The sequence below is a fragment of the Myotis brandtii genome, unplaced genomic scaffold (genome assembly GCF_000412655.1).
Source record: "Myotis brandtii unplaced genomic scaffold, ASM41265v1 scaffold441, whole genome shotgun sequence".
NCBI classification, from domain to species: Eukaryota; Metazoa; Chordata; class Mammalia; order Chiroptera; family Vespertilionidae; genus Myotis; species Myotis brandtii.
This window is the reverse complement of record NW_005366873.1, coordinates 381,840-406,314: the sequence shown is the minus strand read 5'-3', so window position 1 is coordinate 406,314 and position 24,475 is coordinate 381,840. Positions and strand designations below refer to the sequence as shown.

General features: G+C 47.1%; 1 protein-coding gene across 1 annotated transcript in view; it reads right to left on the bottom strand.

The window, feature by feature from the left end:
* The window catches only part of GFRA1 (GDNF family receptor alpha 1), a gene marked incomplete at its 5' end in the record, with an annotated part of 179,848 nt that overhangs the window by 44,920 nt on the left and 110,453 nt on the right, over positions 1-24,475 (bottom strand). Inside the window, one exon of the mRNA XM_005874557.2 lies at positions 6,101-6,437. Within this exon, the coding sequence (XP_005874619.1) occupies positions 6,101-6,437 (337 nt within the window). The remainder of the gene's footprint in view (positions 1-6,100; positions 6,438-24,475) is intronic.

Here is a 24,475-nt window from a genome sequence, read left to right as displayed (position 1 = left end):
GGGGAGGGGAGGGGAGGGAGTCTGAGTCTGTCTCAAGGCCAGCAGTGGCAAAGGTGCCTTTGCTGAGGATGTGGGCAGGTAAAAGAAGGAGCGAGGAGAAGGAGGCAGAGACTCTGAGCTCAGGCAGGTGCAGCGAAGGGGCGGCTGGAGAGAGGGGAATCCGGAGTAAATCCAGATAAGCATTTGGTAAGCGACAGGCTCCAGCAGGAGCAGACAAAGGGCTTTACACTGGCCTCTGCCAAAGGAGAGATAAGGAGGGAGCTGGGAGGCCACAAGCCGGAGCAGGTTGAAGCAGGCTCCCGCCTGATTCACGTCAGGTTACCCTGCCAGCGGGGAGGTGGCGAGCTCCCTCCTCCACGGCTCAGCTGCTGCTAAGGGCCTCAGGTCCCATCTCACCCCCGGGCTGGGGCTGGAGGCAGGAAGAGGCGACAAGAAGCATGCTCCTCCGCCTGCCGGGGCCAAGGAAGAAGAGGCGGCCGCAGAGGTCAGAGGCCATCCTTGCTCTCCTCCTGGGACCCCGATAAACCCTCTGCAACCCATGCAGGGGCCCCCTGCAGGGGCCTGGGGACCCCCAGCGCAGAGGCTGGGTGGCAGGCAGCTCACGCAGGTGGAAGGCGTTAAAATCGAGCCGCCCGGCTCTCTGAACGCGTTGCTAAAGACACCCATGTAATCACGTGAAAGGAAAACTGCTCAAATGAACTGGAAAATGTCTGACTTATGTTTTCTCATCCTCCCGAAACTTTCCTTCCACGGTTCAAAGGTTTGCATTGTCTAATTGCCGATTTCCATTTGTGAATGAATCAGGGTAAAATAAAATTAAATGCCAAATTAATCTACCCATCTAGTTTTGGGCATTAATTATCCTCAGAGACACTCTGCCCTGCGCTTGCTGCACATCGAGACCAGCCCGGATATAGTGATGGGAGAATCCAGCTCTCAGCTCGGGGATGTAGCCCAGCGATGGAGGGTGACCTTGATCGCCAAGATCCACAGTTTACTGTGCGAGAAAGGGGCTGGTCCCAGGCAAATAAAACACATTCCTCACCCTTTAAAGCTGCCCTAACTCTGTCAGACCCACCAAGTGAGTGCCTGGAGCAGAAATGACAATTTTCCCCAATTGTCCTGGTTAACGAACTAACAACAACACATTTCCTCTAAGTTGCAAAGGTCGGCCTTAGCGGGGAAAATGTGGGGCTGGTTAGGGCAGAATTCAGAACATTTCAAATGCTTTTGGAGCCGCCTTGGTTCTGCTAAAACTAAAGAAAACAAGACCCTCAGATGTCTGGGATATAAGGATAGGGCCCTCAGTCCCTGGGGAAAAGCAGAACCATATACTTGGTGACCTGATGGAAGCCACCTCTCCTGGAAACTATGGGGACACGGAGGCCGAGTACCAGCAGGGCCAGGAAAGCCTTGGGCTCAGAGGGCACACGGGCTCTGGTCCCTTCCCTTTTGAGGTTCAGCATCATCAGAATCTTTCTAGAGGAAAGGAGATATGCTTGACCAAGCAGTGCTGTAGCCTTGAAACAGAAGGACATCTTGCTCTATGCAACCACGTGGATGAACATGAAGACTATGCTAAGTGAACTGGGCCAGTCACAGAAGGAGAGTGCTGCACGATTCCACTTGCATGAGGCATCTAAAATGGTCAAGTGTATGGCCACGGAGAAGAGAATTGTGGGTGCCGGGGGCTGAGGGGAGGGGAAGTGGGGAGTTGCTGATCAGTGGGAATAAAGTTTCCATTATGAAAGGTAAGTTCTAGAGATTGGCTGTACAACGTCCTGCCTACAGACAACAATAATGCATTGTGCACTTAAAAATCTGCTATGAGGGTAGATCTCAAGTTAAGTGTTCTTACAATAGGAAGGAAGAATGGAGGGAAGAACGGAAGGAAGGAAGGAAGGAAGGAAGGAAGGAAGGAAGGAAGGAAGGAAGGAAGGAAGGAAGGAAGGGCTGGCCAGCAAACACACTATTCAGTTCCACCTCAATGCACTGCCAGGAAAGAGAGCGCCTGGGAATACAATGTGTTCAAGTTGGAGGGCTGCTTCTGGCTGGAACCCCCTTAGCACCCAGCCCCCAGGGCAGAGGTCATGCTTTGAGAAATGGGGGCTACAGCTGAGTATGGACTAAGAATTGTTACTCTGGAGCCCAAGGATGCAGCAACTCTGCTGCAAATGCAGAGAAGGGCCAAGAAGGGTTCAGCCACTGACCCACCAAGCATCCTCCTGGCTGCTTCCAACACTGACACCTCACCGTTCATGGGTTTTGGAATATAACATTGTAATTCTCACCTGAAAACTGGAAGGGACATGCTCAAGAGGAAGACGCTAGACATCTTGGCAATAAAAAATAGCAGAGCACTGGCCCGGTGGCTCAGCTCGTTGGAGTGTCATACCATGTACCATGGATTCGATTCTTGGTCAGGGCACATACCTGGGTTGTAAGTTCGATCCCCATTTGGGTTGAATACCAAAGGCAACTAATTGATGTTTCTCTTTCACATCAATGTTTCTCTCTCCCTCTCTCTCTCTAAAAATCATAAAACATATCCTTGTATAAAGATTAAGTTAAAAAATAGCTGAGACATCTGAGTGATTCATTAGAAAAATAAAAGAGATATGAACATATTTGCAGCACCCCGAGCCAGCGCTCAAGGGCTGCGCTTATATTGGATATCCGAGTTCGGGGGAAACGAGCTAAGGCATAGGTTTAAATTATGTATAGATAGCAACACATACCAGGAATAAAGGTTTATGCTTCCTTTATGGCCACACTCAGCCCTGACATCTTTGCAGGCACTAAGAAAGCAACCAGAAGAACAGCGGCAAGGGAGACACTGTGCTTCAGGGGAGGAATGGGAGGCTTTTAAATTCCATCACACCCTTCTAATAATACCTCCGCGCCTGCTTTTCTCCAGACAAGCTCTGAGGCCCGGCCCATCACGCTCTCCCGCTCCCCAAACACCGCAAGAGGAAAGGAACCTGTCAGCTTTCCTAAAAGGGAGCGAAGAAAGCAGCATGAGTCAAAAGGAAAAGCTAAAGTTGCATCTCCTCCGTTTGAAGGCACCAGGCAGGAGAGAGACAGGCACGGTCAGACCCTCGGGGAAGCACGCCTGTGAGCTGAGAGCTGGGAAACATGAAGTGCGGCAAGTTTTAATGAGCCCGAGCAGCTCTCTGATAGTCACTCGCGTGGAGATGGAAATGGAGCATTTGCAAGTGTGAGCTTTCGAAGAATGTGGTTTTTAGGAAGTGATGTTCCCTCCTGCCATCCTTCTAGCTTTGGGGTGATGCAAGTTAACCCTGAAATCATCCCTCCAGCCGCACCCCCTCCCTCTGGATGGGGCTGGGTCAGGGAGCCTGAAGGTAAAACCCCACAGAAGCCCAGCTCCAGGGGGACCAGCTGCTGCTGGCAGGGATCTCACCAAGATGGATTGAGGGGGGATGGGAAAAAGGATAAAATTAAAGACAAGATTAATAAAATCTGATCAAAGCAAACACTGCAAGGCTACCTAGCAGCTTAAATTACATCGACCACAACCAACAGGGAGGGGGTAATCAGGAGTCTGAAGTCCCGGCTCTGGAAAGCAATCATGGGCTAAATGACGACAGGTAACACCGGGGGAAGTCCCGGATTCCCCTTCGCGGGGAAGACTCAAGATAGGGTACGAAACCCATCAATCACACCGAGGCCAATTTCACCTGGTAGGGCCCCCGATAGTCCAGGATCCGGTTCCTCCTCCAGCCAGAGATGAGGCAGCAGCACAAAGACCGCCCCCAGCCGACCTTCCAGTCCCGCTGACCTTCGCCCTCTGCAGGGTGGCCACTGTCACGTCCCCGCCTTGGGGTGGCCAGCCAGGTGGTTATCAGGCGAGGGCTGCCCCTTGTTCATTTCTGCCCCATCAGCCGCGGCCACTATCCTATCAGGGCTGTCTCTCCACACACACGGTCCCTGGAACCTTCCCACCAGGCCAGTCTGAGCCCCCAAAACAGCACCCAAATCACCCCATTATCTGCAGGTTCCTCTTGCCAACTCCCCAAAACACCCCAAGTTCCCAAGCTCCCCGCTCTTTCTCACTACAGCTTAGCGGGAAAGCAATCTGATTTGACGAATTCACACCAACCCACTGAGGACTCTGTTTTTGGAGGAGCAGGCCAGGTACTGCCAATGCACCCCTCAGGGTGGGCTTCCAGCCCATGCAGGGATGTCGGGGACCTCCCCCAGACCTCATGTGCAAGATGAAAAGGCTCCCCCCTCCCCTCCACCGCCTCCCAGCATTGCCCCTTGGGCGAAAGGCGCACCCACTGCTACCTACACAGCTGCTTGGAGCCACCAGGGAACAGGGTAACAACTGTAGGGGCAGAGAGAGTTGTCTGGCTCCAAGCCAAGGGAGACCCTGGAAACCCAGTCCTGCTCCTAGAAGAGGGAGCCCTTCTGTTCACAGACTGAACTTGGCCCAGGAACTTGGGTTTCAGACCCAAGGTCTCCAGAAGAGGAGTCTCCTGGACTCTGCTCCATGACATCCTACACCTGAGCAAGCTCCTGCCTGTTCCACCCCCCCGCCCCTCCCCCGTGTCCTGCTCCTCACCACGTCCATCTCCTGCGGGGGGTTCTGTGGCTCCCTGGTTGACTGGCTTCCCAGGTCAGAGCTGTGGGGGGCCCTGCCTCTTCCTCAGGACCCTTCCAGCGTAGACATCCAGACCCCAGCTGGCAACTAAGAGGGACTCAATGGAATGGGGCGTGGAAGGGAGGAAGAGTCCTTGGGGAAGCTGCTCTGTAGAAACACCTGACTCCTCCCCCAAGACCCACGTGGTCACCTGAGCTCTTCCTCATATAGCAGGTCACCTGCTTCCAATTTAAAAAATAATAATAAAAGAAGAGGGACATGACTCTGAAAATCTTCAGCATGCGACGGTTCTGCTTCTCTTTTGCTTTGGTCCCTCTTACAACGAGTTTAAGGAAAGACGGAGGGTGGGGGGTCCCATTCTACCAAAATGAAACAATTAACCAGAAACTCAGTTCACCAGCATCCTTGAAGTATCAGTCTTCTCTTTCCTGCTCTTTAGAACTGGGGCATCGGTAAGAAACCAGGCACATCACACACCCTCACGCACCTGTCCACTGTGAGCGTCTGCTGGGTGCATGCGATTTTGTCAGAGGCGGCGTTGGAGGGCTCCTGGCTCTACGCTGGGGACAGAGCCCAGGTGTTGCCAATGGGATGCCCCCTCTGAACCTCCAGCCCTGCACCGGCCTTCGCACCCGAGTGTGGCACCAGCATCGCCTGAGGCTGCAAAGGCAAGTCTCTGCTTCCAAAACCTACTTGCTCCATCAGCAGCGGAACTCAGTCCTAAACTCTGGAAGGACGCACATCACGTTGCTGATAGTGACCGCTGGGGGTGAGTGAGAGTAGCGTGAGGAGAGACCTTCTCTCTCCCTCTACCTATTCTCTATTGCTTACAAAACAAAGCAACGACAAAAACACAAAAACAGAGACCATCTTCAGGCACTCCTTCAAACATCAAAACAGCAAGTGGCCCAAAGGGCAAAGGAAGCGAAGGTTTTCAACACCAGGGCCCAGCTTAGCATGTGTCTGATGGAGGCGGGACCTGGGAACATGGCCGAGCAGGAAGAGGCCTGCTCCTTCGGCCCACATCGATGACGGGTGGCCCAGAACAGACTCAGGGATCCTGGAACTCTCTTCAGGGCTCAGACACAGCTCAAACCCTCTCACTCTGGTCTCCCCAGTGTTCTGACCTCAATGGCCATGAGCCTCCATATCTCCAGCCCACCCCTCCCCTGACTTACTTAACCCCTGGGGACTCCTGGCAGCGTCTCAGGGCTGTGGAGTGGGCATGTGCCTCCAGGCTCACCTGGCTCGGGTGCCCTCCCTGTTTGCTAAGCACAGTGGTATTTACCTCATTCCCAGCACAGCAATCACCTGACCGGCTTTTGAAGGACCATGTGTCAGACACGGGGGTCAGTTTCTGGCCAATCTCTCCAATGCCTGCCCTGGCCTCCCCTCCCTCGAGCTCGGCCACAGCCACAGCCGCAGCGGTCCTCCCTGCCACCTCATTCATCTCCCGGCCGGCCGCCCCGCGCCTACCTGCAGATGTAATTTGTCTTGCAGGAGTCCTGCAGGTTCAAACAGTTGGGCTTCTCCCGCTCCTCGTAGGAGCACACCGGCACGATGGTCTGCCGCCGCCGCTCGGTGCAGGCGATGTCCCTGCAGGAGCAGAAGAGCATCCCGTAGCTGTGCTTGGCCGGCACCTTGTCGAAGAACTGCCTCAGGGCCTTGTGGCACTTGCGCCGGTTGCAGACCTCGTTGGACATGCTGGTGGTGCACGGGGTGATGTAGGCGGACCTGTACTTCTTGCAGGTGTCGTCCAGGTTGCAGGCCTTGGCGGCGTCCAGGCAGTTGTTCCCTTTGGGGATGTGCTCCACTGCGAAGGGAGAGAAAGGCGGGCGTGAGCACCGTGCGGGGAGCCTGGCTGCTCCGCTTTAATTAAAGCCCCTCCTGGGTTTCCATGGAGACCTTGCGTTTACCTGGCGGTGCGTGGAGCTCTCTGATCGGCTCTGTGTTGGGAAGCTAACAACTTAAAGAGTTCGGGACCAGGAGCAAATATGAAGCGTGGGGACGCTGGGAGCCCACCGCGGACCGCCAGCTCCCGGCACTCTCTTCGCCGTGTAATCAGGAGGCATTGAGAGAGGCCGGAGGAGCTGGTGCACCTGCCCAATTACAGTAAACAAGGCAAGAGGAGGAGAAGTTTCCAACTCCTGGTTGGTAAACCGAAATCAGGATAAAAGGGAAAAAGCAACAAATTATACACTTGTTCATTACACAGTATATAAAATGATATGCTGAATCTAAGTATAATTGCCGTGCAATCCCCCAGGAACATAATTATGTAATAAATGCATATAGTACATGCTAATTACTATATGATTACCGAGTAATTACGTGGTTATTTGAGCCCAGAAGACAAAATATTATGCTAGGCTCTCTAAACAGGAAGAAACACCACTACAGAGAAGCTGTATTTAAGTTCTAGCTCACAGGCCATGGGAAGAAAACCAGAATAAATTACCTAAAAACGTACAAACCTCAATTACCACCTACAGAACTCCTCGAGCGGGCTCCTCGAGCACTGAGGCTGCAGATTAGGAAAACCTGGCTGGTATGTTGGATGGGATTTCATGGGCTTACAAACCACAGGCCTTTGGAGTCTCACAAAATGAATGCTGCCTTCTTCCCAAGCCCTCTGCTCGGCTGCCCGCCGTGTGGCCTGCAGAGAGAGCCTGGTGGAGGCAGGGCCCACCAGGGTGATGGCTGGTGGGCTGACAGGGCCACGCCCAACGGGTAAAGTTTGAAGATGAGTGGACAGCCCAGCTGGTGTGGCTCAGTGGTTGAGCATCGACCTATGAACCAGGAGGTCACCGTTCAAGTCCCAGTCAGGGCACATGCCCGGGTTGCAGGCTCGATCCCCGGTAGGGGGTGCCAGAGGCAGCCAATCAAAGATTCTCTCTCATCACTGATGTTTCTATCTCCCCCTCTCCCTTCCTCTCTCAAATCAATAAAAAAATATATTTTTTTAAAAGATGAGTGGACAAGGGAAATTAAGCTCAGTCACCATGATACAGGGGTTTCCATGGGGAGAGGACGTGGTGGGAAACATTCCAGTGCCTAATTATAAGGTGGTCCACGGAAAATCAATACTAAGGTGTAATAGCAGCCCCCAGGAAATAGCAGGGGGGCAGCAAAGCACCACACAATTGTCGGATTTGACCACCACCCTCCCCACCCCCCAGCTAGTTCCTGCTCAGGTCTCAGCCCTTCCTGGAATTCTGGAACCTTCTTTCATTCCCTTTATGATCCAGTCAACAGGGACCATGAAGGCATTTGGGAAATGACAAGAGAATTGGCAACAGAGGAGAAAGAGTCCAGGAGGGCTGGGTGGGACTACAATGGAGCCCTGCATCTAGTGTACATCTGAAGAGCACGTGGAATTCTAAGCAGCCTTAAAAAAGAAGGAAATCCTGCTATACGCGATACCAGAAGCGAGCCTTGAGGACATTACGCTAAGTGAAATAAGCCAGCCACGGAAGAACAAGCCCAGTGTGATTCCACGCGCATGAGGTATCTGAACCACGGAAGCTCACAGAAGCAGCAGATAGAACGGTAGTTGCCAGAGGCTGGGGTGGGGGGAGGGGAAATGGGGAGTTACTATGGAAGAGGTATAAAATCTCAGTTATGCAAGACCTGAGGATCGGCTGCATGACATCGTTCCTATATTTAACCATCTGATATTGTACACTTAAAAACCTGGGAAGAGAGAATATCTCATGTTAAATGTTCTCACTACAATGAAAAAAGGTTCTAAGTAAGGGAATAAGTAAAGGACACACACAGCAAGCCCAACACTCGTCTCCCCGTTGTATTGGCAATGTGACTTGCTTTAAGAAAACCCGAAATGCAAAAACCTGAAGACAGAGGTGTACCCTGGCACCACGGGCAGTACTTTACTACGCTCCGGGTTCCTGTCTCCGCCCGTGACATCCGATGCCAACCACTGACTGTGGGAGGCAATAAGCAGGACATTCAGCCCCTTCCAAGTGAGCCGAGCCGCGCAGGAAGCCAGCAGCGGCGTGGGCGCCCCTTGATGGTTTAACAAGCACACCTGGTGCACGTTCTCCATCGTGACCTTCCCGAACTGGCCTCTCCCTGGGTCCTCCGTTTTCACACTCAGGACTGAAATGTTCAGCAGGAGCCCTGACAAGATCACTAGGACCTCTGGGCCTTGGTGTCACTTCTAGCCATTTCCTCTTTTGAGACTTCTCATGCTGTGCTGTTGGGCCCATGGGCAACAGTGATTTCTATTCTTTTTTTTTTTTAAGAATATGTTTTTATTAATTTCAGAGAAGAAGGGAGAGGGAAGGAGAGGTAGAAACATCAATGATGAGAGAATCATTGATCGGCTGCTTCCTGCATGCCCCCCACTGGAGACCAAGCCTTCAACCTGGGCATGTGCTCTGACCAGGACTTGAACCATGACCTCCTGGTTCATAAGTCAACGCTCATCCACTGAGCCACACCAGCTGAGTATATATTCTTCAAGGTCTACAGTTTGCTAGATTTCTAAATTATGCCTTTTTATTATAACCTAAAATAAATTAATATAACCAAACTATACATAATCTAGATTAGGCCTATAAGGCTGGATGTTGGTACACAATTTGCTGCATGCAACTTACACTGTGTACACTCTATAGAAAGAAAAGAATAGAGGCACAGAGGTGAAGTTAACACTTAAATGATGTAGCCAGTGACATGAATAAGCAGTTCATGTGCATTTAAATGGAGAAAAATGGCAGATGAATTAAGTCGTCGCATGGCGCCCAGTTAGATAAGCCTGCCAACCCAAAGGAATTCATGCTGAAGCCGGGTACCACCTACTGAGCATAAGCACCAATCTAGCTTCAGCAAACAATATCATCCCTTATATTAAGCTAATGTAATTAACTTGCATTTAATCGTTTTCAAAGTTTTGTGTGCATACTTAATTTGTGTGCATTGCTTTTATGGTTACATAACAGCAAAGAATAAGAACTTACAGCTTTTTTGTTTAGAGATTTCAAATAAAATTACAACAAAACTAGTAAAATGCAACAAATAAGGTCCAGAAAATGTATTTCTCCTGAATGTAGCCCACATAATACACAGGTTTTAAAAAATTGGCCTGGATAAAAGCTCCTCTCATGGGTCTTCACAATGATTTTTTTGGATATAACACAAGCAACAGAATAACAAATAAGCAAGTAGGATTACAGCAAACTAAAAAGCTTCTGCACAGCAAAGAAAACCATCAACAAAAAGAAAAGGTGGCCAAATGCAGGGGAGAAATTATTTGCAAATGATGTATCTGGCAGGGGTTAATATCCAAAATATATAAATTCATATAACTCAATAGCAAAACAAACAAACAAAAAACAACAAAACAAAACCAAAAAAAAAGCATCCTAAAATAAATAATATGGAAATTGTCCCCTTGGGAGTTCGACCAGGAGACCGAGAGTTCAATCGCTTGCTATGACGTGCACTGACCACCAGGGGGTGGTGTGGAACATGGCAGGCGACCAGTAACGGTGGGGCACTGAGGGAGCAAAGGAAGGAGGAGGTAGGGAGACTGGGAGGCGGGGAACCTGATCGGCCCTGATAGCCGGCCAGGCCTGGGGACCCTACCCATGCATGAATTTCATGCACCGGGCCTCTAGTTTTAAAATAATGGGCAAAGGAACTGAATAGACATTTTCCAAAGAAGATATTCACATGGCCAAAAGGTACATGTAAAGGTGTTCAACATCACTAATCATTAGGGAAATACAAGTCAAAACCACAATGAGATACCACCTCACACTTGTAAGAATGGCTATCATCAATAAAGCAACAAACAAGTGTTGGCGAGGATGTGGAGAAAAGAGAACCCTCGTGCACTGTTGATGGGACTGCACGTTGGTGCAGCCACTAAGGAAAACAGAAGGGAGGCTCCTCAAAAATTACAAGTAGAGCTACTTATGACCCAGCTATTCTACTCTGGGTATTTATCAGAAGAAAATGAAAACACTAACTCAAAAAGAGCCATGCATCCCCTGTGTTCACTGCAGTATTATTTACAATAGCCAAGACATGGAAACAACTTAAGAGTTTGTCAACAAATGAATGGATAAAGAAGATGCATCTAGGTAGACACAATAAAATGCTACTCAGCCATAAAAAAGAAGAAAACTGCCATTTGTGACAACATCGATGGACCTCACGGGCATTATGCTAAGTGAAATAAGTCAGAAAAACACAAATACTATATCATCTCACTTATATGTGGACTCTACAAATAAATAAATCTCAAAGAGAAAAAATATCATATTTGTGGTTACCAGAGGCTGGAGAAGAGGGTGGGAGAATTGGATAAAAGTGGTCCAAAGGTAGAGATTTCCGATTATCAGATAATAAGTCATGAGAATGTAATCTACACCATGATGACTACAGTTAATACTTCTCTGTGGTATATTTGAAATAGCCCCACGTACTCATCAATAGGAAAATGGCTAAAAAAACTGTGGTCTATCAACACAATGAAATACTACCCAGAAACAAGAACAGATGACCTACTGATACACCCAAGAACATGCATGAATCTCAAAAACACTACGCCGAGTGAAAGAAAAAAAGCCTTAACAAAAAACAGTACAAAAGTACACACTGTAAGATTCTAGATATGCGATATTCTAGAATAGGCAAAACTACTTTATTCTGAAAAAATTCAGAAGAGTGGTCGGTTCTAAGGGGCGGAGGTGGGGACTGGCTGGGAACAGGCAAGAGGGAACGTTCTAGAGTAATGGCATGTTCTCTATCTTGACACAAGTTTGGGCCACAACTCAGCACGGTACACTTAAGTTTGTACATATATAACGTATGCCTCAAGAGGAAAAACACACACTAAATAATGAAAACTGATTGATGACATGTATGCTGACGCATTTAGGAGAGAGATATTGATGTCAGCATTTTAAAAACCAAATGGATTGATAGATGGACACAAAGATGGAAGGATTGCCGTAACCGGTTTGGCTCAGTGGATAGAGCGTCGGTCTGCGGACTGAAAGGTCCCAGGTTCGATTCTGGTCAAGGGCATGTACCTTAGTTGCGGGCACACCTCCAGTAGGGGGTGTGCAGGAGGCAGCTGATCGATGTTTCTCTCTCATCGATGTTTCTAACTCACTATCTCTCTCCCTTCCTCTCTGTAAAAAAATCAATAAAATATATATTAAAAAAAAGATGGAAGGATGGATACTTACAAAGCCAATTACTTTCACATTTAGTGATAGAATCCAGGGGATGGCTTCATTGCAAAATTTTTTCCACTTTGCTGTATGATTGAAAATATTCAAATAAAACATGGGGGTTGGGGGATAGATTCATGTCTATCCTATTCTTTTTTTAAAGGTTTCACACACAGAAAATTCGAAAAACAACTCATAGCCTCTATCCCCTTCTCCCTTCTTAATCTCCTCACAAAATCACCTCCAACTCTCTCTCGGGTAATGCTGCGATTCCTGCTGCCATGAATTAAAATTAAACACTCCTGAAATCACAGGACATAGAAATTGGAGTTGAGTTTTCACTTGGTAAGATCGATCCCCCCTGGGTATTAAAATGATCCCCCGGGGCCCCAAAACGCAGCCTCCATGGCTTGAGGGCAGAGGGAGGGATGAGCAGGATGAGCAGGTGAGGCACCTGAGTCACGCCCAGCTCTGCAGCAGCGCACAGGGCGCCGAGGGGCAGGCAGCGCCTGTGCTTTAGGGTCTGGACACAAGCGCCTCCTCGCCTGCGCCTGGCGGGAAGGCTTCTGAACAGCTTTGCCATAACTCAGAGTGCCGCCCCCCCCCCACAGCTCACTTTAGAGCTCCCTCTCCCTCCACCTCTAATCTCTCCCTCCATCTGCTGTTACTCATTCTTTAACTCAGTAGAATGTCTGGGATGCTGTCTGAATGGGAAGTAGTCTCAGAATGCAGGCTGTTTACTAGAGAGGCTTTTGCCTTGGGTGTGGGCTGTGCTGGTGAATGAGCTCCTCCCCAGCATCAGTCCCGCGCGGCGCTATGGAAAATGCCATCTCGCCAGCGTTTCCTTTCCAAGTTAGGCATAACCACGTCGTTACTTTGCAGGTTACCTATTGCTTCCTCTCCCATCATTCTCTGCCTCTCTGCCTGTGATCCCATCAGATCTGACTTGTTTCCTGTTTTCCTGGGGGTGGGAGGTGTAACCTTCATAACGACGGGAGGGCCAGCTCCCAGACCACAGGGTTAAAGGGGGCAGATGCTAATGAGAAGCAGTGCAGTGGGAGTCAGGGGGATTAAATGTGGTCCAAATCACCCGAGGGTCTTTGTGCAGGCCCCTTTCCCCGGTAGGCCTCAGTTTCCCCATTTGTAGGATGATATATCCAAGGTCCCTGCAAGCCTCAAGCTTCTTTGATTTGATGATTATCCTATAAAAATGCCTTTGTCTCATCATAACATCAAGTATTTAGGATCGACCTTGATGATCGGGGACAGAATGTAAAACCCCAGCACTGGGAGGCAGGCGCTAGCCTCTCTGCTGTTTGCTGCTGCAAAGAGTAAGTACATGGACCAGTGCTTTCAACCCCGACCTGCCAGCAGAGCCAAAATGGAAACGGTCCTTCCAGCAAAGGGAGACGCGGAGGTGTCAGGATGAATTATGTGCCGGGAGAAGCTTCGGCATTCTAAATTCCTCTGGAGCGAGGAACGGCCTTTATCCCGAGTACAATCCTCACACTGTCCCAAATCAAAGAGCCTATCACTGTGGCCGGCAGCCTCGCGTTATTTACACGTAGAAAATGCCCCTGTTATTGGCAATCGCTGGGACCGGCTCACCCGTCTAAATGGTGCAGGAGGAAACACAGATGCAAGCAACCAGAAACCCTTCTATAGATGACGAGGGGACGTAACACGGTACACATATGAAAATCTGCAGGGTCTGCATGAAGCAGGAAGTTCACGAGGCACAGTGAGAGAACCGTGTTTACAAATGCTGGCCCATTTCTGGGCATCCTTCTGCCCCGCTCCTAAGGGCGGCAGAATTGAATCCACAACTGGTTTCCTCTTCCTTTCTGACGTGATTAATTACCATGTTCACATAACTACTGTTCTTCTCCCAACAGGCTCCCTCTAACATGTCATCCCAGCAAACAAAAAAAATGGGCTCCCAAGACCCTCCCAGGGGTAAGAGCAGGCTTTTCTCGGAGCTCACATTTCCAGTCCGGTCTTCTGATGGCAAATCTGATCATCCAGGTTGTGACCCTTGTAATCAATCCTTCCAGAGTTTGGTCTTTTCCAGCTGGGATGCTAAAAATTACATTTAACACCCACATGTCGGCTCTTGGGAGCGCATTCTGTCATTCACACACCGTGTCAGACATATTGTATTACAGGGTGAGGCATTTCCCCCCTCCTTCTACTTTTCTGTAGCTTCCATGGCGACATTATGCCTCAAGCCGTACCCAAGTTTGCTCCAGGGTTCACAGTAACTGACTAAATCTGAATACTTGTGAATTTGGAAATAATTCTTTTCTCTGGTGAAGACAGTGCCCAGTGGGAAGCACAGGTCACGGGCTCACCCCACGCTCACTCACCCCACGCTCACCCGCGAGTGTGTCTTTTCTCAGAGTGCACTGTGGCCCTCCACGCCATCCATATCTTAAAGATTAGATGCAGCCTATCAGGGGTGTGCAAGTCACATGCTTGTTGCTGCACGGTGATTAATAGTGCTGTCTCAGCAAATGGGATCATTACATTTTTAATTAACCTTTCCAACCTCCTCCATCTTTGCTTTTTTGTTAGACATCAGTTCTCTGAAGTTCTCTACTTGTTTATGTTTCATTCTCTTGGCAACAAAAGTATGAAAAATGACAGCAGGTGATGCAGGAGTCGGTGCCCAGGTAAGATGCCTGGTGAGGTGCAATGCCCCATTGCATGTAGGATATAGGGACAGACGCTCAGAACGTGGTGGCTGGGTGCCCACCTAATTTTTGTTTTGGCAGCTTAGCGTTATTTAATGGCCTTGGCTACCAGGAAACTGGCTTTTTAAAAAAAAAATCTCTTTCAAGCTAATTATAATTACTGTGTATAAATCATACAATGATCAATTATAAAAAATCTCGGGTTCATAAATATTTAACTTAGCATTCAACTCCACGCTGCAGGAGTGCCTGAAATTCTGAGCCCTTCTCTTTGCAAACAACTGCTTTATTACCGTTCCGATGCCAATTACCCAAAACTGAACCCAGCCTGCCTGGCAGCACGCTTAGGCGCATATTTGAGCGTAGCGCCTTTCCCCGTATGAAGATGGCATGACTCAGTTATTTCTATAACACCCAGGCCTCTCATTAAGAAGATATTTTGCAAAGTCTTCTATCGCCATCTTTTAATTCCTCAAGTATGAAGAGACACGATTCTGATATTAGACATAAAACACTCATTAGAATATATTTTTATCTAATATGAGATGGATTCAAAGATAATTGAGGTCAAATTTGTTTGGAAAATGCATTGTGACATGTGCAAACGCTGATGCAAAGAGGAAATGATCTTCCACGAGGACTGGAGCAAAACAGCTAAATATTTTTCAGCCAAATCATAAAGCCATAATTGGATTTCAATTTAGTAATAGTCGGCCTAAGACAGGCCATTTTTAATAATCTAATTATGCTCGGGGCCTACCCCAGAACTCAGTGACTGCTTCAGAACTAGTAATTGTACTCAATCCTGTTGCATCTTCAACCATGAAATTTGCTATTACATCTAGGACTGGCTCTCCGTGATGAGTTATTTTTTTTTCAACCTCAGATAATCTTTATAATATCCACCAATGCCTACACCTTTAATTTCCTACAAGCGAAATCTTTTAATGACTTTCGCTGGACCAGAACACTTGATCCCAGGGAGCTCAGAATTGCGGTCCTTCTATAGACACAAGTCAGAGTGAGATCTAGAAACATCTTCCCTCATATTTTTATGAAGTCGGAGAGAAAGACCATCCCTTGCTTTCGTCTGATTTTCATTAATTAAAGGTATTTAATTGCTCACATCTCATTAGCAGTAAAATTAATGACTGCTTCAACTACAGGAAGAGATCTGCATGATAATGTAAACCTAATTCATTTCATGGGGTACAGGCTGGAGCTCCGCTGATGTTTAGCCTTTACAGCAGTAAAGGGCTAAACAGGCCTTCAAACCGGGGCCGCTGCTCCCCAGAGAAAACAACAAATGTGGGCCAACCACGTAACTACGTTCCCCCTCACTGTTCCACCAACACATCGCCACAGAGAGGGCTGAGTGGGTGAAGTGGAAGGGAAGTATGAAGTTGTTCGTTTTTAGCAATTTTTCTCAATAAAGCCATAGACTTCAAATAATGTGCCTGAACTTGTACACTAGCAGATTCAGAAATGTCTCTGCGTGGACCATGCAAAGTAATCGCTGAGTCTGAGGTGTGTTCGTTGGGATACTGTGAGCAACAGACAATCTCTGCGTTGGGTGGGGATGGGTTTTACAAGCCAAATGCCATTTCTCACTAAACATGGCCAGGAATTAGGTGCTGGCGTTGGGCAATGCCTAGGGGTAGTGAATAAGCGATGAGTATCTGTAAGGATTGTTTCCATATGGGTGACTTAAAAAAAACAGCAAAGTGGCTTTCTTAAAAAGGAGCCAATGACAGCACTGGAATGAAGGTTTTTGCTTCTCAAGGTGACTACTTTGGGGGACAAAACTCATTCGGATGTATGTGTTCTTGGGAGGTCCAGTATCCGTAGTGATACTGTACATGTGCTGCCTTTCTCGAATGAGCTCGAGCCAACGGATGCCACCAGAAGGTCCACATGTCACTTTCACTACACAATCGACAAAAAATTGTTCTGGCCTCTGATATACACAGACAGAAGAAAAAGTATGCACACTCAAGCCAAAGAATCCGCTGAAACAATGAAAAATGAAGAGGCTGAAGACCCTATTAAGTAGCCTGGATGATGCTGAGATAATAATGAATCGTTGACGATCTTGGCGGTTGTCAGGGCCCTCACAGTGCGGGATTTTCAGCAAAGATAAGCGAAATATCAGGTCTTTATTTTTAGTTAAAGAGCATAAAATTCAATGCCTTTCCTCCCACGAGCCTATTTACATACCTGCTGTGCTACCCATTTGCCTTCACCTGTTTCTCAATTAATACCCCATTAAGCCGCTCCACCTGCGGTGGCTTTTACCTTCACCACAGTCCTGCCGCCATCACTCATCCGGCTACTGTTCACTGTTTCTTTTGGGAAGATAAACAGAAGCTGCATGAATAATCATGGCAGGACTTTGCGTTTGCAGAGTGTGAGTTCAAAAGATAGTAGCCAGAAGCTGAGGCCAGTTTCAGAAAGAGAAAGCCAGCCATTGGCTGGGCAGAATGTCTGCAGTTACGGGTAGCCATATTCCAGAAGGTTACACGGAGGAGGAATGGCCATCTTAATAAGTCAGATTTTGGAAATTCGAGAATACACACACACACACACACACACACACACATTTTAATAGTGTTTTGCTTTCATGTCAAGTTGGGTTAATACTATTTTGTGTGGTGGAGGGTTGTTTTAATGAAGACTAGCACATTATTTCTCTTTCATGCAAACAGATTGCACAAGTTTGAAAGGCTGATTTCTTCAAGCAGGGACCAAACCTAGAGGATATCAGAAGCCCCTGGAGATCAAACTTTAAAAAAACAAAAACAAAACCCCTAGATTCCTGTCCCACCCTCTGAGAATCTGGATTCTGACAAAGCTCCCAAGTACTTCGGATGATCAGACAGGATTCGCTGCTCGGGGAATTCAACCGTTCCTTTTTGCTACCCACCTGCACACCCACGTATTTTCCTAGGAAATCCCAGCTTTTTGGTTGGCTCTGGTGACATTTTCAGGAATGTCGTCCCTAAGAGGTGCCTCTAGTGGATAGCTCATACAGGCATCATTCCAGAAAGATCTTATGGATGAGGCCTTCCTTTGCCCATGTTCCCAGTGTAACCTGAATTAAGCCTAGACTAGATTTACCAGGTGGCCCCAGCACAGATACTCCAAAGTGAGCTAAACACAAAGCCCCCCCAGGGTCCCCCCCAGCCACCGTGAGCTGCGGAGGAAGCAGACAGCAGACCGGGCGTGTGTGCGCCCATCTGCATGCCTCCGTGAACCTCCATGTTTTAGCTGAATGGTACGTTGGCACATGTTCCTGCTCATTTCATTCCTAGCTTTAAATTGGTTCCAAATGCATTCACAAATCTACCCTTCCGAGCCCCAGGATCACTCTTGTTAGATCCCCATTTGAGGCACTACACCAGTTAGCTCGAGGATTAAGTGTAAACCCCAGAATTTTTACATTAGAATTCCTTAGTCAGGACCTCCTTTGTGCCTCTGCAACTTAATCTGTGGCTCTGTCTCCCGCAGGAATTGCAGAGTAAATACAGCCACAGCCGCACGGTGCTCTGTGGGCACCAAGCCACCGCTCCCCGGGAGGTGTCCTCCTACTTGGCTCTTGTCCAGGGGATGCTGTGAGTCTGGCAAGGCTGGACGAGGCAGGTGGGGAGCCCAGCAGGCTCAGGCTGCTTGGGGAGCGTGTCTTTCCTCAGCGGCTCACACAGACAGTCCTCTATGGAGTTGTCGTGTCCCGATGTACATGTAAGTGGAGAACCCTGGGCTAAATGAGAATCACCCCAGCTCCTGAAGCCTGATAGTTCCACTAGCTATTTGCTTAGTGAAACGTAAGGTATAATAGGCCAAATGTACCCCAAAACCTCTTTAAGCTTCAAAGTGTGCCTTTTCTGATAGAGACCCGGACTCGCACGCTACCTAGTTATGGTAAGAAACGGCCACTTGAACAGTTATATTTAACCCTGGGTGAGTTCGAAGCTGGATGTGAATATTGGGGTCAAGATGAGCCCATCAGCTTTATGCCCGGAGGGATCAGAATGACATTCAACGCGAGTGCCGGGGTACAGGCCAGCTGCTAATGCTGCTCTCAGCACCCCTGGACATGACAGAGGAGCAAGGTCACCGTCTCCATAGGGCACTTGAGGACGGCAGAAGTGAGGAGGGCGGGCCTCAGAATGGCCAGCCGCGCTGCCTTTCGGTGGGGGTGTAATGAGGGGATGAAAAGCAGTGAAGAATTTCTGCCCTGTAGGAGGTCAGCCTGGGTCCCCAAACAGCCCTGCACTATGGAAGAGGCTCTGTGTTGCAGAAAATCCTGTGTTTCTATAGGAAAAATAGTCTGGGAGAACCAAGCAAAGCTAGTCCTTATAATTCTGTGATTTAGCCTTCTCACTATGAATTGTCAAACACAGGTATTATTATTAGTCTTTGACCCTTGGCCTTAAAAAGTGAATAGTGAATAGCTGCTGAGAAATTCCTTGATGTGTCTAGAACTGCCTCCATGACCAGGAAAGATCTAACAGTCTTCTCACTGTTCTGTTCACACATGAACTGACCCCAAAGAACTAAGAAAGTTCCTAACGTGGAAAATATGGTAGAACTCTGGTTCCTAAGAAGCATGAAGGTGGGAATGGGGACTGGTTGGCTCAGTGAGGAAGCAGGCATTCCCAGGACCACGGTGCACCCTCCCAGAAGTTCTAGGAAAAACCCCACAAAACAACATGGAAGTCCCATGGGCTGTTAGTGGGGGGACAAGGCTTTCTCAGTTTCTATTGTATTTATTGTGGGGGACAGAGGCCCTTCAGTGCTGGATTTAAGAGCTCTTCCTTGTAACTGAAGGAGATCCATCCCCCCAGAGTTTTCTACCAGCCCTTGGAGGATGTCACCTGAGAAGTTCTGTTCAATACTATCAGTGAGACCCTACTTAGTGATGTTTGGGGGTAGTAGTGGTGGTTTATACAGATCAAAGATTTGGCTTAGGCATATATTTGTTGTTTTTTTTAAGCAAAAATTACATACAGCTTTAAGAAGATAGGTCTAAAAACCTAATAGCAGAGAACCAAAGTTTTGGAAATCTAACCTATGTCCTGAAATTGGGAATTCATTTCTAGTATGGTGCGTGTGTGTTAGAAATTTTTAAAAAGCAACTGTCTAGACCTATTTTTTTGACACCAATGAGAGATCCTCCTGGTGTGGGAAAGACTTCTTTAACATGCCAGTAACTCGGGCGTGCTTCCGCAGGTGAGAGAGCACAAAAAGGAAAGTATACGTGTGATTACAAGCACAACACTGTCTCAATCATCCGCTAAAACCGAACACCACAGTGGAGGCAGAGGTATCCACGGGAGAGCAGTGTGTCAGTAAATACATAAAGTACAGAAGTCCCACGTATTTGACATCCAAAGAACAAAGCCATCCATCAGTGTCCTGGCACAGATCGATCCAACAGAATGCTCCTGCTAAAAACCTAATAGTATGATGGTAATAACGCGGCCATAAAACCTCTGGTCTGTAATTGACTGCTTCCACTTGGAGCTAACATGTCTCAAACAGTGAGTAATGTTCACCTGAAGATCCCACTGGCATTGAATGACAATCAGTTACACCTGACACTAGTCCCCATGGATGGCTTGTGCTGGATAATGGCCCAGGGACAGACGCCAGGGGGGGATGGGGAGTATATCCCCAACAAGCCAGGCAGGCCCGTGATGCTTAAAAATGTGGAGCTCAACTAGGTTTCCCCTTGGCCTTTAGATGCAAGGAGGCTGCCACTCTCTGACAAAGTGATTAGAAATGAAGCGTCCGGTACATTATCGCAAATTCCTCAGGGCATCCAGGTCTTAGTTGTCGAGTTTTGTTTGGTGAGCATATGACCAGGAGTCACATTCTCAGACTATATAGTGTATGATCCGTCTCTCTCCTTACAATAAGTACCAGGTGCAGAGAACCGATGGGCAGGGGCCTGTGCTGTAGGGGACACCATTCACATGTCTTGGGCTGCTCCCACCCTTTTCTTTTTAAGATTTTAAAAATTGATTTCTAGAGAGAGAGGAAGGGAGAGGGAGAGAAAAACATTGATGTGAGCGAAACACTGATCAGCTGCCTTCTGCACGCTCCCCCACTCGGGATCAAGCCTGAAATCTGGGCATGTGCCCTGACCAGGAATCGAACAGGCAACCCCTTGGTGCTCTGGACAACACTCAACCAACTGAGCCACACCGGCCAGGGTTCTATCACACACACTATTTTTTTAAAATCTGTGAGTTCTGGGTGACAGTCTGGTGAATAGATTAGTTAAGTGTAACTTGGAAGAGAGATGTGGCTAGGCTGTTGGTAGTGAGATCCAAATGTTGAGAGGAAAGCCTGTTGCTACTGCTGGAACACTAAATGAAAATTTAGTTATCTCTCAGCACAAATTCAGAGCCCTCCAGTAGAACAAATGGCTGCTGAAGGGGTGGGGACAATGCTGTAGGGGATTATTAATAGTGGGCATTTACCACAAAGAGATCAATCAAGTTCAACAATGCTGGCCACACAGCGAGACCAAAAAAGGGCCGAGTTACACACACCTCTCAGCGTTTTGCTCTGTATTTAAATTATAACCGAAAGGAGATCCATTCCCTTGGAGTTTCGTTCTTTCACCTGCATATCTCAAGGCCACTCCCACTTTGCTGATGCTTAATGTCAACTAATGAGCACTCCTCCCTTCCCTTCAACACACACGCAACAGAGAAGCCCTCTGCATCTCCCAGTTCACACTTCTGGGTTAAAAACCCTTTAGATGTTGGATGCAAGTAAAAGGAAGTCATCCCTGGGTTTCATTGTGGCAAAAATCTCCAAGACCTCTCTGTGCCCAAATGAATTTGCAAGTTCCTGCTTCTCAGCTGGCCAGACACTGTCATCAAAAGCAGACATTTTTATCCATGCTGTAACTAGAAGTTTTAATTAATAAGCCTGGTGTCTTCTAATGGACTTGGAGCATACGTCAGATTGCTCTGTGCCCTTTGATATATACTTAAAGGTAATTGGGTAGTCTTTCTGATGTATTTTTAAAGAGCAAACTATCGATGAATAATGTTTCAGTATTAATATAACCACTTTGTGTAGATCAAGAAACATCAATAGTAGAAACCCATATTTATCTGCAAATGAACAACTCTGTATAGATCTGTTACTTAAAGCTAAGTGGGGGGGCGTCCACTCATCCCGTGCCGACGGGGACTGGACTCCCCGTGATAAAGATGAAAGCTGGAGTCGGCCTTATTCTCCCAGCGCCTGAAACGAATGCTTCCACTTCATGCCCCGGTCCCGGGCCGCTGAAGAGGAGCGGCCGTAAAGCGCAGGTCCGCTTTCCCCTCTGACAGGCCGATATTTTTAATACCTCACTTGATGAAAACATTTCATACTTTGGGAGCTCTAATAGCTGCCACCACCGAGCAGAATGAAATAAAAACGATTGTGCCATTCATTCTGGATGGAGGTGGGGAGGATCCCTGCTTTATCGCTGCTTCAAACAGTTGTGCAGTTCATATATTTCAAGGGTCCGTTCATTCAAATTGATCACTGCCAGGAGGAAATGCTGGAGAATCGTGGAGGCTTGCAATGAACCAGTTCCTGGGGCTGGGTTTTAGGACACTGAGCAAAGTATTTCTCAAACAAACCGGAACTGTCAGTTCTTTTGTTTTAGTTTTCATTTAAGTACCTAGAGGGCGTAATGATTCTATTAAAGAGGTGGGTTTGAACAGCATTCTTTGCTTGTCTTTAGCATGGCAGTTGGGGCCCACTAACCTTCAGGCAGTCGGTGTGAAAACAATTCCCATGCTGGGACCCCAAGCCAAATTTCTGCAAGGGTCACTTTGCTCCGAGCTGATGACAACATATCCAGACATTGCAAATGCTACCCGAATGTTATTTAGATTTATGGAGAGAGGGAAAAGATAGCAGCTGGCAGGGCTCCTCGTCCTAGTTTAATTCTCTCTCCCCTGCCATGAGCATGGCCAATTTACTGTAACTCTCCACCAAGCTGGAAGGGCCACAGATGGAAATTAAGATACAGAGCACTAAGGTGCATGCACAGCGAGGTCACAGGGTACGTGGTCTACGCCCTCAGAAGGAGACTGGAGACGAGCATCCAGTATCCTGAACACAGGCCCATGTTCTCTCCCTTCCAAGGTGTGATGACCTACAAGTCTTGCCAGTGGCTTTGCTGTAAGAGGCCGCTGGTCTGCATGTCACTGCTCTGTTTAGTAGAACATCTGAATAGGGGCCCTGAATGACATTTCATGAAACCAATGACTCTTTTTTTTTTTTTGAACCCAAGACTCTCCTGGAGAGCTTATCTCCCACCCCCACAGAATCTGACTTAGTGGATCTGGGGTGGGAGCCAGAAACCTGCATCTCAACACATTTCTCCTGATTCTGCTTCACCACATTTTGAGAAACATTTCTAAAAGGAAACGGCTTCCTAGAAAGCTAAGTCCATTAATGAGATCAATGTGCTGCATCCAAAGAATAAGTCAATAATAATTTAGCTATAGCAAGTATTCTTTAATAATTCTATCACAACTCACTCATTCACTTATTCACTCATTCATAGTGTTTATGCTAACATTTATGATGTTTACTACCAACCATATAAATTCTGCCTCTATTATTCCAAGACCAATCTACCCAGTCACATTCAGTTCAAGTTAGTGAATACTTCCCTGGCTGGTTTGGCTCAGTGGATAGAGCATCAGCCTGTGGACTGAAGGATCCCGGGTTCGTCCAGTCAAGAGCACATGCGCAAGTTGTGGGTTCAATCCCCAGTAAGAGGCATGCAGGAGACAGCCAATCAATGATTCTATAGCTCCCTCTCCATTCCTCTCTGAAATCAATAAATTTTTTTTTAAAGTTAGTGAATATTAACCCAAAAAATGGCTTGGTATAAATGTGCTGGTTACTTGTGAGGATTACAAGGTAATGTCAGCTGAGCCAAAAATAGCCCCTTCTTGTTAAAAATTTGAGGAGCAAATATACTCAAGGAATAACAGTGCTAGATATATAAGGGATCTAACAAACTATCAGCTGGCAAAGGATAAACTACTTAAAAACAGTCCCATGACTACTGGGTATCCCCTTATAAAAAGATAAAATTATATTTTTAAGGCATCCACACACAAAAATAAATTCTAAGCGGATGAAAGAATAAAATGCGAAAAACAAAACTTGAAAAATTTTAGGAAAAAATATAGCAGATTATCTTTATGACTTTGATATTGGTAAGAAATATTACAAGAAGACACACATATCCCCAAACTATAAAGGAAAATTAACAAATAGACTGCATTAAAATTAAAAACTTAGTACAGAAAGACTCCAAAAGCAAAATACAAAGGTGAGCCACAGCCTTAGCCGGTTTGGCTCAATGGATAGAGCGTTGGCGTGCAGATGGAAGGGTCCCAGGTTCGATTCCAGTCAAGGGCATATGCCCAGGTTGCGGGCTCAGAGAATCTCTCTCATCATTGTTGTTTCTATTTCCCTCTCCTTCTCTTTTCCTCTCTGAAATCAATAAAAATATATTTTGAAAAAGAAAAAAGGTGAGCCACAGAGTAGGGAAGATACTTAAATTCACAAAATGACAAGAGAATGATACCCAGAAATTATAGAGAAGTGCTATGAATCAATATGAAAGAGAGAAATATGATGATGTGGTCAATAAGAGACTGTTAGGCATAAAAATATATTGCATGTCGATAGAATTCTACGCATGGAAAAGAATAGAATTTCAAGTTCAAAGGCCAAAAGGAATGATATAAACTTTCTAACTATTAAGAAGAATCCTAGTAGTATATTATTTAAATGAATACTAGTGAAAGTCAAATCGTGATATTTTCATCTCACTGCATTCTTTGAAAAGAGTGATCTTTAGTTTTATCTTGAAACATCTATATTAAAATAGTATGCAAATGAAATCTTTTCCA